The sequence below is a fragment of the Taurulus bubalis genome (genome assembly GCF_910589615.1).
Source record: "Taurulus bubalis genome assembly, chromosome: 2".
In the NCBI taxonomy this organism is placed as follows: domain Eukaryota; kingdom Metazoa; phylum Chordata; class Actinopteri; order Perciformes; family Cottidae; genus Taurulus; species Taurulus bubalis.
Genome location: NC_136590.1, coordinates 45,524,857 through 45,536,588, shown reverse-complemented (window position 1 = coordinate 45,536,588; position 11,732 = coordinate 45,524,857). Strand labels below are relative to the sequence as shown.

At 46.4% G+C, this 11,732-nt stretch overlaps 2 protein-coding genes across 2 annotated transcripts in view; both read right to left on the bottom strand.

Moving 5' to 3' along the window:
* The window catches only part of nploc4 (NPL4 homolog, ubiquitin recognition factor), a 12,942-nt gene extending 5,513 nt beyond the window's left edge, over nt 1-7,429 (bottom strand). Inside the window, exons 1-12 of the mRNA XM_079214581.1 lie at nt 7,313-7,429; nt 6,460-6,540; nt 4,833-4,942; nt 4,412-4,651; nt 4,282-4,330; nt 4,104-4,198; nt 3,888-4,011; nt 2,370-2,549; nt 2,193-2,279; nt 1,971-2,042; nt 1,770-1,896; nt 1-6 (exon numbers count right to left, since the gene is read on the bottom strand). The exon at nt 1-6 is cut by the window's left edge and continues 155 nt beyond it. Of these exons, the coding sequence (XP_079070707.1) occupies nt 1-6; nt 1,770-1,896; nt 1,971-2,042; nt 2,193-2,279; nt 2,370-2,549; nt 3,888-4,011; nt 4,104-4,198; nt 4,282-4,330; nt 4,412-4,651; nt 4,833-4,942; nt 6,460-6,540; nt 7,313-7,327 (1,186 nt within the window). The 5' untranslated portion in view covers nt 7,328-7,429. The remainder of the gene's footprint in view (nt 7-1,769; nt 1,897-1,970; nt 2,043-2,192; nt 2,280-2,369; nt 2,550-3,887; nt 4,012-4,103; nt 4,199-4,281; nt 4,331-4,411; nt 4,652-4,832; nt 4,943-6,459; nt 6,541-7,312) is intronic.
* Nucleotides 7,430-9,902: 2,473 nt separating this feature from the next.
* On the bottom strand, nt 9,903-10,723 carry pde6gb (phosphodiesterase 6G, cGMP-specific, rod, gamma, paralog b; the record flags this gene model as incomplete). The annotated part of the gene is made up of 3 exons (XM_079237478.1): nt 9,903-9,979; nt 10,454-10,494; nt 10,578-10,723. The coding sequence occupies 3 exons, from the start codon at nt 10,721-10,723 to the stop codon at nt 9,903-9,905; spliced, it is 264 nt and encodes an 87-aa protein (XP_079093604.1).
* Between the last annotated feature and the right edge of the window lie 1,009 nt (nt 10,724-11,732).

Here is an 11,732-nt window from a genome sequence, read left to right as displayed (position 1 = left end):
GGCCGCCTGCACACAGGAAGAGTTCATGGAGATCTTCATCGTTCACTGACTGAAGACTAGCTGGTCTATTTGTTGTGTGTTGAAAGCGGTACTCCTGCCGTGTCAGGTAAAGACCAGCCTCGTGTTGTTAGTGTCAGAAAGGTCAGCCTCGCTACCAACACGAGCCTCGCTTCCTCACTTGAGCCTCAGCCTCCAACTTCCAACACGAGCCTCGCTTCCAACTTCCACACACTAGCCTCAGCCTCGCTTCAAACGCCAGCCTCGCTTCAAACGCCAGCCTCAGCCTCGCTTCAAACGCCAGCCTCAGCTTCGCTTCAAACGCCAGCCTCGCTTCAAACGCCAGCCTCGCTTCAAACGCCAGCCTCAGCTTCGCTTCAAACGCCAGCCTCAGCCTTGCTTCAAACGCGAGCCTCAGCTTTGCTTCAAACGCCAGCCTCGCTTCAAACGCCAGCCTCAGCTTCGCTTCAAACGCCAGCCTCAGCCTCGCTTCAAACGCCAGCCTTGCTTCAAACGCGAGCCTCAGCCTCGCTTCAAACGCCAGCCTCAGCTTCGCTTCAAACGCCAGCCTCGCTTCAAACGCCAGCCTCGCTTCAAACGCCAGCCTCAGCTTCGCTTCAAACGCCAGCCTCAGCCTTGCTTCAAACGCGAGCCTCAGCCTCGCTTCAAACGCCAGCCTCAGCTTCGCTTCAAACGCCAGCCTCAGCTTCGCTTCAAACGCCAGCCTCGCTTCAAACGCCAGCCTCAGCTTCGCTTCAAACGCCAGCCTCGCTTCAAACGCCAGCCTCAGCTTCGCTTCAAACGCCAGCCTCAGCCTCGCTTCAAACGCCAGCCTTGCTTCAAACGCGAGCCTCAGCCTCGCTTCAAACGCCAGCCTCAGCTTCGCTTCAAACGCCAGCCTCAGCTTCGCTTCAAACGCCAGCCTCAGCCTCGCTTCAAACGCCAGCCTCAGCCTCGCTTCAAACGCCAGCCTCGCTTCAAACGCGAGCCTCAGCCTCGCTTCAAACGCGAGCCTCGCTTCCAACACCAGCCTTGCTTCCAACGTGAGCCTCAGCCTCGCTTCCAATGCGAGCCTCGCTTCCATCTTCCAACACGAGCCTCGCTTCCAACATCAGCCTCGCTTCCTCACTTGAGCCTCAGCCTCCAACACCAGCGTTGCTTCCAACACGAGCCTCGCTTCAAACTTCCACACACAGACCTCGCTTCCAACACTAGTCTCACTTCCTCACTTGAGCCTCAGCCTCCAACACTAGCCTCGCTTCCAACTTCCAACACTAGCCTCGCTTCCTCACTTGAGCCTCAGCCTCCAACACTAGCCTCGCTTCCTCACTTGAGCCTCAGCCTCCAACACTAGCCTCGCTTCCAACTTCCAACACTAGCCTCGCTTCCAACTTCCAACACTAGCCTCGCTTCCAACTTCCAACACGAGCCTCACTTCCAAAACGGAACGTAAAGCAGATTTTGACTTAGCGATGCTGGCGTTAGAGGCGTCGCCATGACGCCGGCTTTCTTCTCTGCCAGAGCCTCATTACAGACGACAGCGATGAGGTCACCGCTACGATACGTGCTTTTCTTTGAAGGTTTCAAGGTTGTAAAGGAGTGAAAGCGTAAACCCACCTGGTTTGCGTTACTACGAACACAATGCAGATATTTAAAGAGGAAACTTACTTTATTTTGTTATTCTTAGACATCAGATCATTCATTCAGACCACACGCTTTAGACAGTAACCACAGTATCAGCAGGAACAGCTACTTTAAACATGAGAACATACCTGTTGCCACCACGGTCACAAACTTGGAGCCGAAGTGTCCGTCTCGAGAGAGTCTGCAGCTGTTCGAGTGAAGGTTCTGGAAGGATCCGGCCGTGATGCACTCCTCTGCGCTCAGGTAGTGCGAGTCCTAACAGAGATGACAGTGTGTGAGCGTTTGGAGGGCAGTGTGTTACTGACGTGTTTCAGGAGCTGCGTCCTCACAATGTTTCTGGTGTAGCGGACGGTTCCTATCCGCGTGTCCTCAGACAGCAGGTCAGAGAAGATCCAGCCCACCTGGAACCCAGAGCAAAACACAGACTATGAGCTTTTCTTTAAGGAAACGAAGACACAGAAATGTGTGAATGTTTGTTATTTACTACAGATGCAGATTAATGTGGAACAAAAAGGTCACCGGGGGTCAAACCGAGCGACATGAAGGCCCACCTTGCACAGGCCCAGTTTGGCGGCGATCTCGTCCACAGCTGCAGCTTTAGGATCGTCCACCAGCTCCAGGCTGTTCTGAGTGGCGTTCTGAAACAAGCGGCACGATCAAAAAGGGTCAAAGGTCATATCCACGGACTACTTTACGGCCTTCAGGGGACGGGTCAGTGAAGCGCTCACCTGCGGCGGCTCGTAGATGGCGGCCACCTCGGCCCGGATGCCCAGCGGGATGTCCTTGTGCTCGGTGTAGCGGCCGTACAGGTAGCCCATCCTCTGGCTGCCCGTCTTCCTCCAGAAGTCCAGGAAGCGGTCGGCCGTGGTGTGGTTCTCGAACATGATGTTGTCCACGTGTCTGTATTTCTGGGAGGAGCAGAGAGACGCTTGAGGCGGAGCTCAAACACGCGGTTCTGAAATCACGGAGCGGCTTCGGGAGGTCGAGTCGGTCCTCGGCATCGCTCCTTTATCACGTTCCTTTAACCTAGAACTCTAACGGCGGGTGATTTTCATTGAGTTGCTTTGGTCCTCGTGTAGCTTCATGCTCACTGACACTATCCAGGGTGGGCGTGTCTTATCGAAGGTGGGCGTGCCTGATCGAAGGTGGGCGTGCCTGATCGAAGGCGGGCATGTCTTATTGAAGGTGGGCGTGTCTTATTGAAGGTGGGCGTGTCTTATTGAAGGTGGGCGTCTCATGTTTTATTGACGAGTCCCTACAGTTCTACACCCGGCGACACGTTCTATAGGATAAAGTTCTATAGGATAAAGTTCTATAGGGTAAAATAAAAGAGTACTTCAACTTGCCTTGTATTTTAATATATTTTGATGAGAAGTATATTTGATCAGGTACATTATATCAGATGAAATATACCGGACGTTGGTGATAGTGTTACTATTTTTAACGTTAGTGTTCTAGGGTTAAATAATCCAGTTTTAGAGTTGGTCCTGAAGTGTTTCGGTCCAGTGGAATTTCTATTTTTCATTATTAATATTGAATGAGAAAATACATTTATTAAATGTATAGTTTAAACATTCTTAGATTTGAGATGATTATCTATTAGTTATTTTTGCTCGTGCAATGATTTTTTTCTATCTAAATCAGGGTTCATACACATTCTGACCAATGGATTTCCATGAGCAAACATTTAGTGAAATCTCAGTGTAAACATGAAAAAGTGAGAACATGTAATATTTAAGCTAACAATGAGTTTGCGAGCGTATGCCTGCTTATATTCTGAGCGTCTTTCTTTTAAAAAGCAGATTCATTATTTGAAACTCAGTGCAAATGAACATAACACATTTACATGACTTTTACTGAACAATTTGGGATTTCATTTTCTTTCAAGGACTTTTCCAGGCCTGGAAATAACCATTTTAAAATTCCATGACTCTTCCAGGTTTTCCTTGACCGTAAGAACCCTGTAAATGCTTCCAGGCAAAAACAAACTCGAGCATCAGGACAGGAATAAATACATAGAATGTAAAACCAATGGGTCCTGCTCTCTTTAGCGTCAACTTCTACTGTCAAGAAACGTATAAACTCACAGAAATATTATTCTGTTGGGGGAAAGATAAATTAAACAAACAAGTGGAACCTAATTATTATAGCATAATGTTATGTGGCACACCACATATGTGCTTTAAAGTACTGTGAACAACGGGATAAAAAGTGCCACATAGATGAAGTTAATTGTCATAACGTACCTGTCGGTTCAGCGTGAGTGCGCTCGGCTGGCACTTGGTGCAGATCCCCTCCGGCCAGGGGAGGTGACCCTCGCAGCCCGACTTGATCTTACAGCTGATGTTCTCCAAAGCTGCAAACTTCCCTCTGCAGGAGACAGAAGAAGAAAGAAAACGGGGTTAGAATATAATTAAAAAAACACGTGGATTCACACCGACGACGACGTGAAAGCGCCTCACTTGTCGGCGCCGCCCGTCAGCTTCCTCAGGTACGCGTGGAACGACATGTGCTTCACCGGAGGGTCGAGGTGGTTCAGGTAGTCTTCGTCAAAAGGCTGAAGAAGAAGAAAACAGTTTCAGTAAGTCGACTCTGAATGAACCTGGATAACAGCCGTGGGAGAAACAAGAACCCTTTTACCTCCAGCGGGACGCAGTGCACACATTTCCCAAGGGACCCGTGGTGACATCTGGAACAAGAGAGAAGAACAGAGTCAGAGGCCGGCGTTAGGTTCTACTTCTGATTGTTCTCCGGCCGGTCGGTTCCTCACAGCTGAGGATCTTTGTTCCTGTAGATCTTGCCGTCTTGCTTGGTCAGATACTGATCGATCTCGTCCTCCTGGACCTGCGGCGCCGAGAAGGACCGCGGGATCACGGAGGACGAAGAGGAGGGGGATGAAGAAGACGAGGCGGACGGTAGGGATGAAGACGAGTGTGGGGTGGCGGTGTCCATGACCTCCCCGGGGGAGGAAGAGGATCCTGTGGGGACCAGGAACAGCATGTCGCCGTGCCTAGAAGAAAAAACATCATCGTAAACTTCTCTTAATAAATGAGTGTTTGCGTATATGATGGAGTTTAACTTTTTGTGTGAATGGCAGTTTGTGTTCGGTGGGTTTTTTATCATTGATTAAGATGCATCCTCATAGATTATACTTTTAAAAACAGCTCTTTCTTTCCAGTGCTCTCACTCACTTGATCTTCAGAACGCTCAGGGTTTTGTTCTGGGACAGGAGCTCTTCGGTCTTGTTGCGGTTCAGATACATAGAAAACCCGTTGGCGCTGAAGCCGAACTCTTTGGCCACCTGAGAGAGAAATGAAGCCGGTTAGAGCGGACGAAAAACATGACGTCATGTGGCCTGAAAATCACCATGAAATGCATTTAACGCTCAGCCGTTCATTAGCTTAAACTTTTCTCCTTTCTTGAAATAAACAATTCCAATGAAACGAGAACTTGTGTAAAGGGTTTCCACTCTTCAAGCACTGACGATCATCCCATACGAGCAGATTAGCATCGAGCCCCGCAGGAAGCTAACAGTCCACGCTAATACGTTATCGTTTTAAAACAAGTGGGTTGGAAGGTCTCCGTCGAGCTTTTATGCGTTTGTTCATTTACAGTTTCTTTGTGAACTTTACAGTAGTTGTGCAGAACAAAATAAGCATCGTTTAAAAAAAAGAGAGGAAAGTCTTCCGTTTTGTGTCCATCGCACATCCTCGAAGACTCAAATCGTGACTTCAAGCGCCGCTGGACACGCTGGAATAATAGCTTGTAGGGCGTAAAAAGCTAAATTTAGACAAGGCGGTCGGCAGCGCCTGTAATTCGATATCCATGTTGCATTCAACCACCGCTGATCGCTCGGCTATCAAGACCGACGGGGAAGGACATGTCGTGACCGATAAGACCGGGTCACGTAGTGAGCGAGGGCGTCTGGAACGCCAGGACCACATGTGGATGTGGCCTTAGAGCGAGAGCACCTCTGTTAGTAGGAACCTACGTCGAAACAAACAGCACAAAGATCTCCCTCTGGTTCTTATTCATCTTTTAGGGTCGAGCCTGAAGTCAGTGTTTCTCTGAAGCCGCACAAAAAGACAACAATGGAAGATGCTGTTACTGTACGTCGGGTGAAACTGGAGACGGGACATCGCTTTGAGTTTCTTCTATTCTGTCTCCACTGCAGAAAGACAACCTGCAGGGATCAGACTGACTTCTTCAGAGCCATGCTTCTCTCTTCCAAACGGCGGGGAATGAAACTCTCGATTGATCCGCAGGCTCCACCGTCTGCCTTAACGCGGAGGCATACATTTTTAATGAGGTGCTGCAATATGACTGGAATGCTGTTATACGTAAGGTTTTTAAATCCATGGATTAAAATGCATTTGTGATTACGTTTGAAAACAAGAGCGATGGAACAAAAATAAGAAAATACACGACCGAATGATCCGTTTCACGCGTTCATCTTTCTCTGTCGTGCCCGGGCTGTAACCCACAACCTGCTGCGCAGCCGTGATAACAAGAGAGCGATGCGGTTGGTCCACCACGCTGCCTGATAGCAAACCTGTTAGCCGCGCGCTAACAGCCGACCACACAGGACGGACATGCTCTGGTGCTTTCTGGACAGATTCTTACATAAATGAACAATGAGCCGCCACAAAAGCCCTGGAAACACCAATGTGTGACAACAATGCAGGCAATGTTGTCGCTCCCATTGCTGTAGAAATAGTACTAAAGACGTGGTGTACATGACATTTATGCAGAAATTGAACCACTTAAAAATGTGTATGGCTTTTTTAAAAGACTGAAATCTGTTATTACACACAGTACCTTCTTTAGAAAAGCAGCTGCCGTCTCCCTCTTGGTAGAAGCAACTTTCTTCATCCCATCTGGGGATTGAACCCTGATGATCTATAAATAAAAGCAGTATTTAGAGGTCAGAGGTCACAGAAAGCTTTGTTAGCTACTTAAACAAACATAGAGATTTATTTACAGCTTCAATGACCCGTCAGCCAACACAAGGTCGCTTCTCTTCACAGTGATGTCAGAACATTATGTCAACAATGACAGTGCAAAAAAATAAATAAGTAATGTTCACATGAACCGCTACTTTAAAACAATCAGCTTTTGTGTTGCAACATTAAAGATGTTGACTTTAAACCAGACAACGTAACTAAAGCTGTCAGAGTGTGTGTGTGTCACTGTGTGTGTGTGAGAGAGTGTGTGTGTGTGTGTGTGTGTGTGTGTGTGTGTGTGTGTGTGTGTGTGTGTGTGTGTGTGTGTGTGTGTGTGTGTGTGTGTGTCACAGTCAACAAACTATCACTTTTAATGAATCAACAACATCTTTGCGTCCTTTATCTCCACCAACCACACTACCGTTTGACTCATAACCTGCGCGTGCTAAACACTACATTCCGGCCGTTTATATATCCGCACACGCCGGTTATGAATCTGTCCGCTTCTCCAACGACGCCTCTTTACATTTAAATGTCATAAGCTAGCAGAAGAGCTAATATTACTCGGGTTCGCCCAGCAGGCCCGAGTCACTCTCTGCTAATGACGCGTTAGCTCGCGAGCTAATTCTGCTGCCTCATCACTCCGGACTTCGGCTAACCCGCGCGAGCTAACGTCGGCCGGGTCCGCCCGCCGCGACCGTTGGTCCCAAACATGTCGTCATACTCACGATAACGTCCGCCATGTTGCTCCCGGTGAGTCCCGCTGCGTCAGGAGAAAGAAACACTCGATACACAATTCACGTCGCGCTGCTGTCTGTCAACGAAACTCCATCCCACAAAACTCAAACGCCGGGTGTTGCAGACATTAGCGCCCCGGCTCAGTTTCCCCCACCGGTCCCACACCGAAGCGGCCACGGGCGAAACACGCGTTCTATTTTTTATCGTTCCGCTTCTTGTTTTTAAACGGTAACTGCAAAATCGAGGACACTGCGCGTCAAAGCAGACATAAACACGAGTTAAAATGATTATAACATGTTTTAAATAAATGTAGGGCAGGACCCAGGCTTGATTATCTCTTAGGAGAAGTTTACCTTCAGGGCTTTCTGCCAGAAAGGGCTCATTTTAACCCAAATTATGCTGTTTTTCTAGGTTTGTTGCATACACTTTAAGGAGATTTCACCCTGACACACTGTTCTCACTTTAAAAAATATATAATTATAATATGTTTTATATAAATGAGTTTGCTTAATCTTAAAAAGATATTATATTATGCAACCTACATTTATTTCTGGTATTTGTTGTGATACTGTGATATATTAGAATTGTGTTCTTCTGGTCTTTAAAGCAGCATTTCAGTCTCTGTTTAGTTGTTTAAGGTCTTAATATAATTAATAATAAAAATGAAATCATAATTGGCTTCTTAGAGATACTATCCCCTAACCCTGTTGATGAAAAACTGTATGAGAGAAACAACTATCAAACCCAAAGGCTGTAAGTATTAATGCACAATTATATAAATATATATATATATATATATATATATATATATATATATATATATAATCCACTGAGTATATATCCACTGTATATCCACTGTATATCCACTATAATCCACTGAGTATATATCCACTGAGTATATATATATATATATATATATATATATATATATATATATATATATATATATATATATATATATATACTCAGTGGATTCTAACTTCAAGACAGAAATACAGGTTGATTAACTCATAATCTAAGGAACCATTTTGATGATCATAAATAAACCTCCCTTTTCATTTTCCTGTTTTTATGCTTTATTTTGTCTGCATCCTGTAGAGAGGACGAAGCTCCATTAAACATCACAAGCTGTGCAAACATGGTAAACATCATTTATAAAGAAGAATCCAGCAACTCTTCCATCAGCAGGGAAAACATACAACAACGATCTCTGCAGCGCCGCGGGAAAGCATGAACAATACACATGAAACACAGGTTTTCATACACAGTATTATGTAGAAATATGGAACACAATGATGCATGAATGCATCCGGAGGGAGAAGGTTATGATAGTATGTCATCACCCTGAAAAGCTACGCTCAGCGATGGCAAGCTGCTGTCCGTCTCTACAGAATTCAGGTTTTCTTTGCATTTTAAACGTTGATGGAAAACGCCTCTGAGACGGAGAAAGAGACGACAGAGCTCGTGAAGCAGGAACGCCTCCTCACTCCACGAGCTCGTCTCCTCGTCTCCTAAACTCAACCTGAGGCCGCCTCGCTTGTTCCATGTGGGGTCCGTGAGAAGATAGAGAAGAAAAAAGATAGAGAAGAAGAAAAAAGGTAGAGAAGAAGAAAAAAGGAGATAAAAAAAAGGAAGAGCAGCGAGAGAAGAGAAGAAGAGAGGAGGTGTGAGGATGTGAGGAGAGAAGATTGAGGATGTAAGGATGTGAGATGTGAGGATCTGAGAAGTTAGGATGTGAGGATGTGAGTGAGATGTGAGGAGTGAGGAGTTAGGATGTGAGGAGTGAAGATGTGAGGAGTGAGGATGTGAGGATGTGAGGAGTTAGGATGTGAGATGTGAGGAGTGAGGATGTGAGGAGGGAGGATGTGAGGAGTGAGGATGTGAGGAGTGAGGAGTGAGGATGTGAGGATGTGAGGAGTGAGGATGTGAGATGTGAGGAGTGAGGATGTGAGGAGAGAGGATGTGAGGATGTGAGGAGTTAGGATGTGAGATGTGAGGAGTGAGGATGTGAGGAGTGAGGATGTGAGATGTGAGGAGTGAGGATGTGAGGAGGGAGGATGTGAGGATGTGAGGAGTTACGATGTGAGATGTGAGGAGTGAGGATGTGAGGAGGGAGGATGTGAGGATGTGAGGAGTGAGGAGTGAGGATGTGAGGATGTGAGGAGTGAGGAGTGAGGATGTGAGGAGTGAGGATGTGAGGAGTGAGGATGTAAGGAGTGAGGATGTAAGGATGCTAAACATGAGCAGAGGTCGTGAACTCGTGGGGTCAGAAGAAGAATCCGGGGAAAGTAGTTTTTTTTGTCGATTTCTTTTTCTCTTTTTTCCATTGTTGTGAGTCTGTTGTGGTCGTTGTGGTCGTTGTGGTCGTTGTGGTCGTTGTGGTCGTTGTGGTCGTTGTGGTCGTTGTGGTCGTTGTGGTTGTTGTAGTCGTTGTGGTCGTTGTGGTCCTTGTGGTCCTTGTGGTCTTTGTGGTCGTTGTGGTCGTTGTAGTCGTTGTGGTCGTTGTAGTCGTTGTGGTCGTTTGTGGAACCGCTCGGTGTGAAGTGTCGGGTCCGCGAGTCCCGGCGGCGGCGGCGAGCTTCAGATGATGCCGTACTTGGCGAGCTCGTTCAGCTCCAGGTGGTTGAAGGCCTCCCAGGGGCAGATGACCGTGATGTCTGCAACGACACACACACACACACACACACACACACACACACACACACACACACACACACACACACACACACACACACACACAGAGCGGTAGAATGAAGAACATTGAAATCACTTTGTTAGAACAATGCAAATAAAGTTCTATCTGTGCAAAAAATAACTAAAATTTGGCAAAAAAATGTACCTATTGTGGCTGCAAACAACCTGTGCTGCACTAAATATATTTTCAAGATAAAAACAGTGTCAACCTGTGCAGATGTGTGAGCATCACGTATCGGTGTTAGTGGCTGCAGTGAGCAGCTTTCCTCTACACATCTTTTTAATAAAGGATTATTTAAAAAAATGAAAAATGAAAACAAAATGGGGGTGATTTTTTTTAAAATCTGCATCTCCCCCTCCGCGCCCCACCTGTAATACCTCCGCGCCCCACTAGAGGGTCGCGCCCCACAGTTTGAGAACCAGGTGAGGGAACTCACCTGTGCCTAAGCCCTCCATTCCTGGGATGTCGTCACCAAATCTGAAAAGGAAACAGAAAACACAATCACACACGTGGATGTTTCTGAACCTCTGAGAATACAAAACAAAGCGGCAGAGACGAACCCCTGGATTCCTTTCTTCGGAGGCTTGCTCTTGAACTGCCGGGTCTGCCGCTGCTTGAACTTGGGCGGGCCCTTGCGCGGGGTGGCGGGCCCTCCGGTGACCCGGGTGGCCGACTTGATCTCCGCTTTGGGCACCTCGAGATTCATTTTCCAGCAGTTTTTTTTTTTTTAATTATCTGTCAGCAGGCTGCTCCGATGGCGTCTTTTATTTTGAAAAAGGAAATACAAAAAAGACCAATGTTACACAGCCGCCGTCACCTCTGGGTGACATTACGGGCCTTAATCCTCGCACTGATCTGACAAGCACCCGGCGGGATTTACACTCATATTTCACGCTGATTGAACGTCTGACACGGACTCCCGTGTTCTGTGAGGATGACCCAATTTCCCATAATCCCCGGCTCAAGTTAACAACCCCCCGTCTCTGTTTCAAGCCAGACGTAATCTCGTTAGAGCAAGGACGACCCGCAGAAGTGCTGAGCGAGCGCTGAGGGTCTGAACCATCAATCCGTCCACCGCGTGACGATGACGAGGACAAAGCTGATGATGAAGATGAAGAACAAAGCTTCACCACGGAGGTTTTATATCAAAGTAAACAGAGTGAACATTGTTGTTGACGCACTGATGAACTCGTCTTTCATTCTAGAGGAAAGAAAACATTTATTCTACTTTTACTTTGTCTGTTCGCTCTGTAGATTTCTCCTAAATTCACCAAAAGTTACCGTTATAACATTTCATAAAACTTAACACAATAAATCCTCTTAGTGTCAGTGATGAAGTGGTGAAGTTTCATCTATGAGTTCATGTGTTCACCCTCTTCACCTGTATGGTCTTCATCATGATGTCATGTCACTAAACTTCTCTGTAAAGAGGTTCATAACCTCATTTACACACATTTACTAATAAAAACATGGAAAAAATACATCTGTTGGTTGTATTTTCTGATTCATGGACTGAAACAAAGAGATATCCAAAATTCCCAGCGGTAAAAACATTTGTCTCTCATATGTCAACAAAATGAAACAATCATTTTGACATGCCTTTCATACAGCTAATACTTATTTAAAAAAGTGTTTTGCACAAACACATGTTTCTGTTTCTTCGATATCGGCACCAAGCATGTAATCATTTAGCGAGACAGAACATCTGGTGAGTC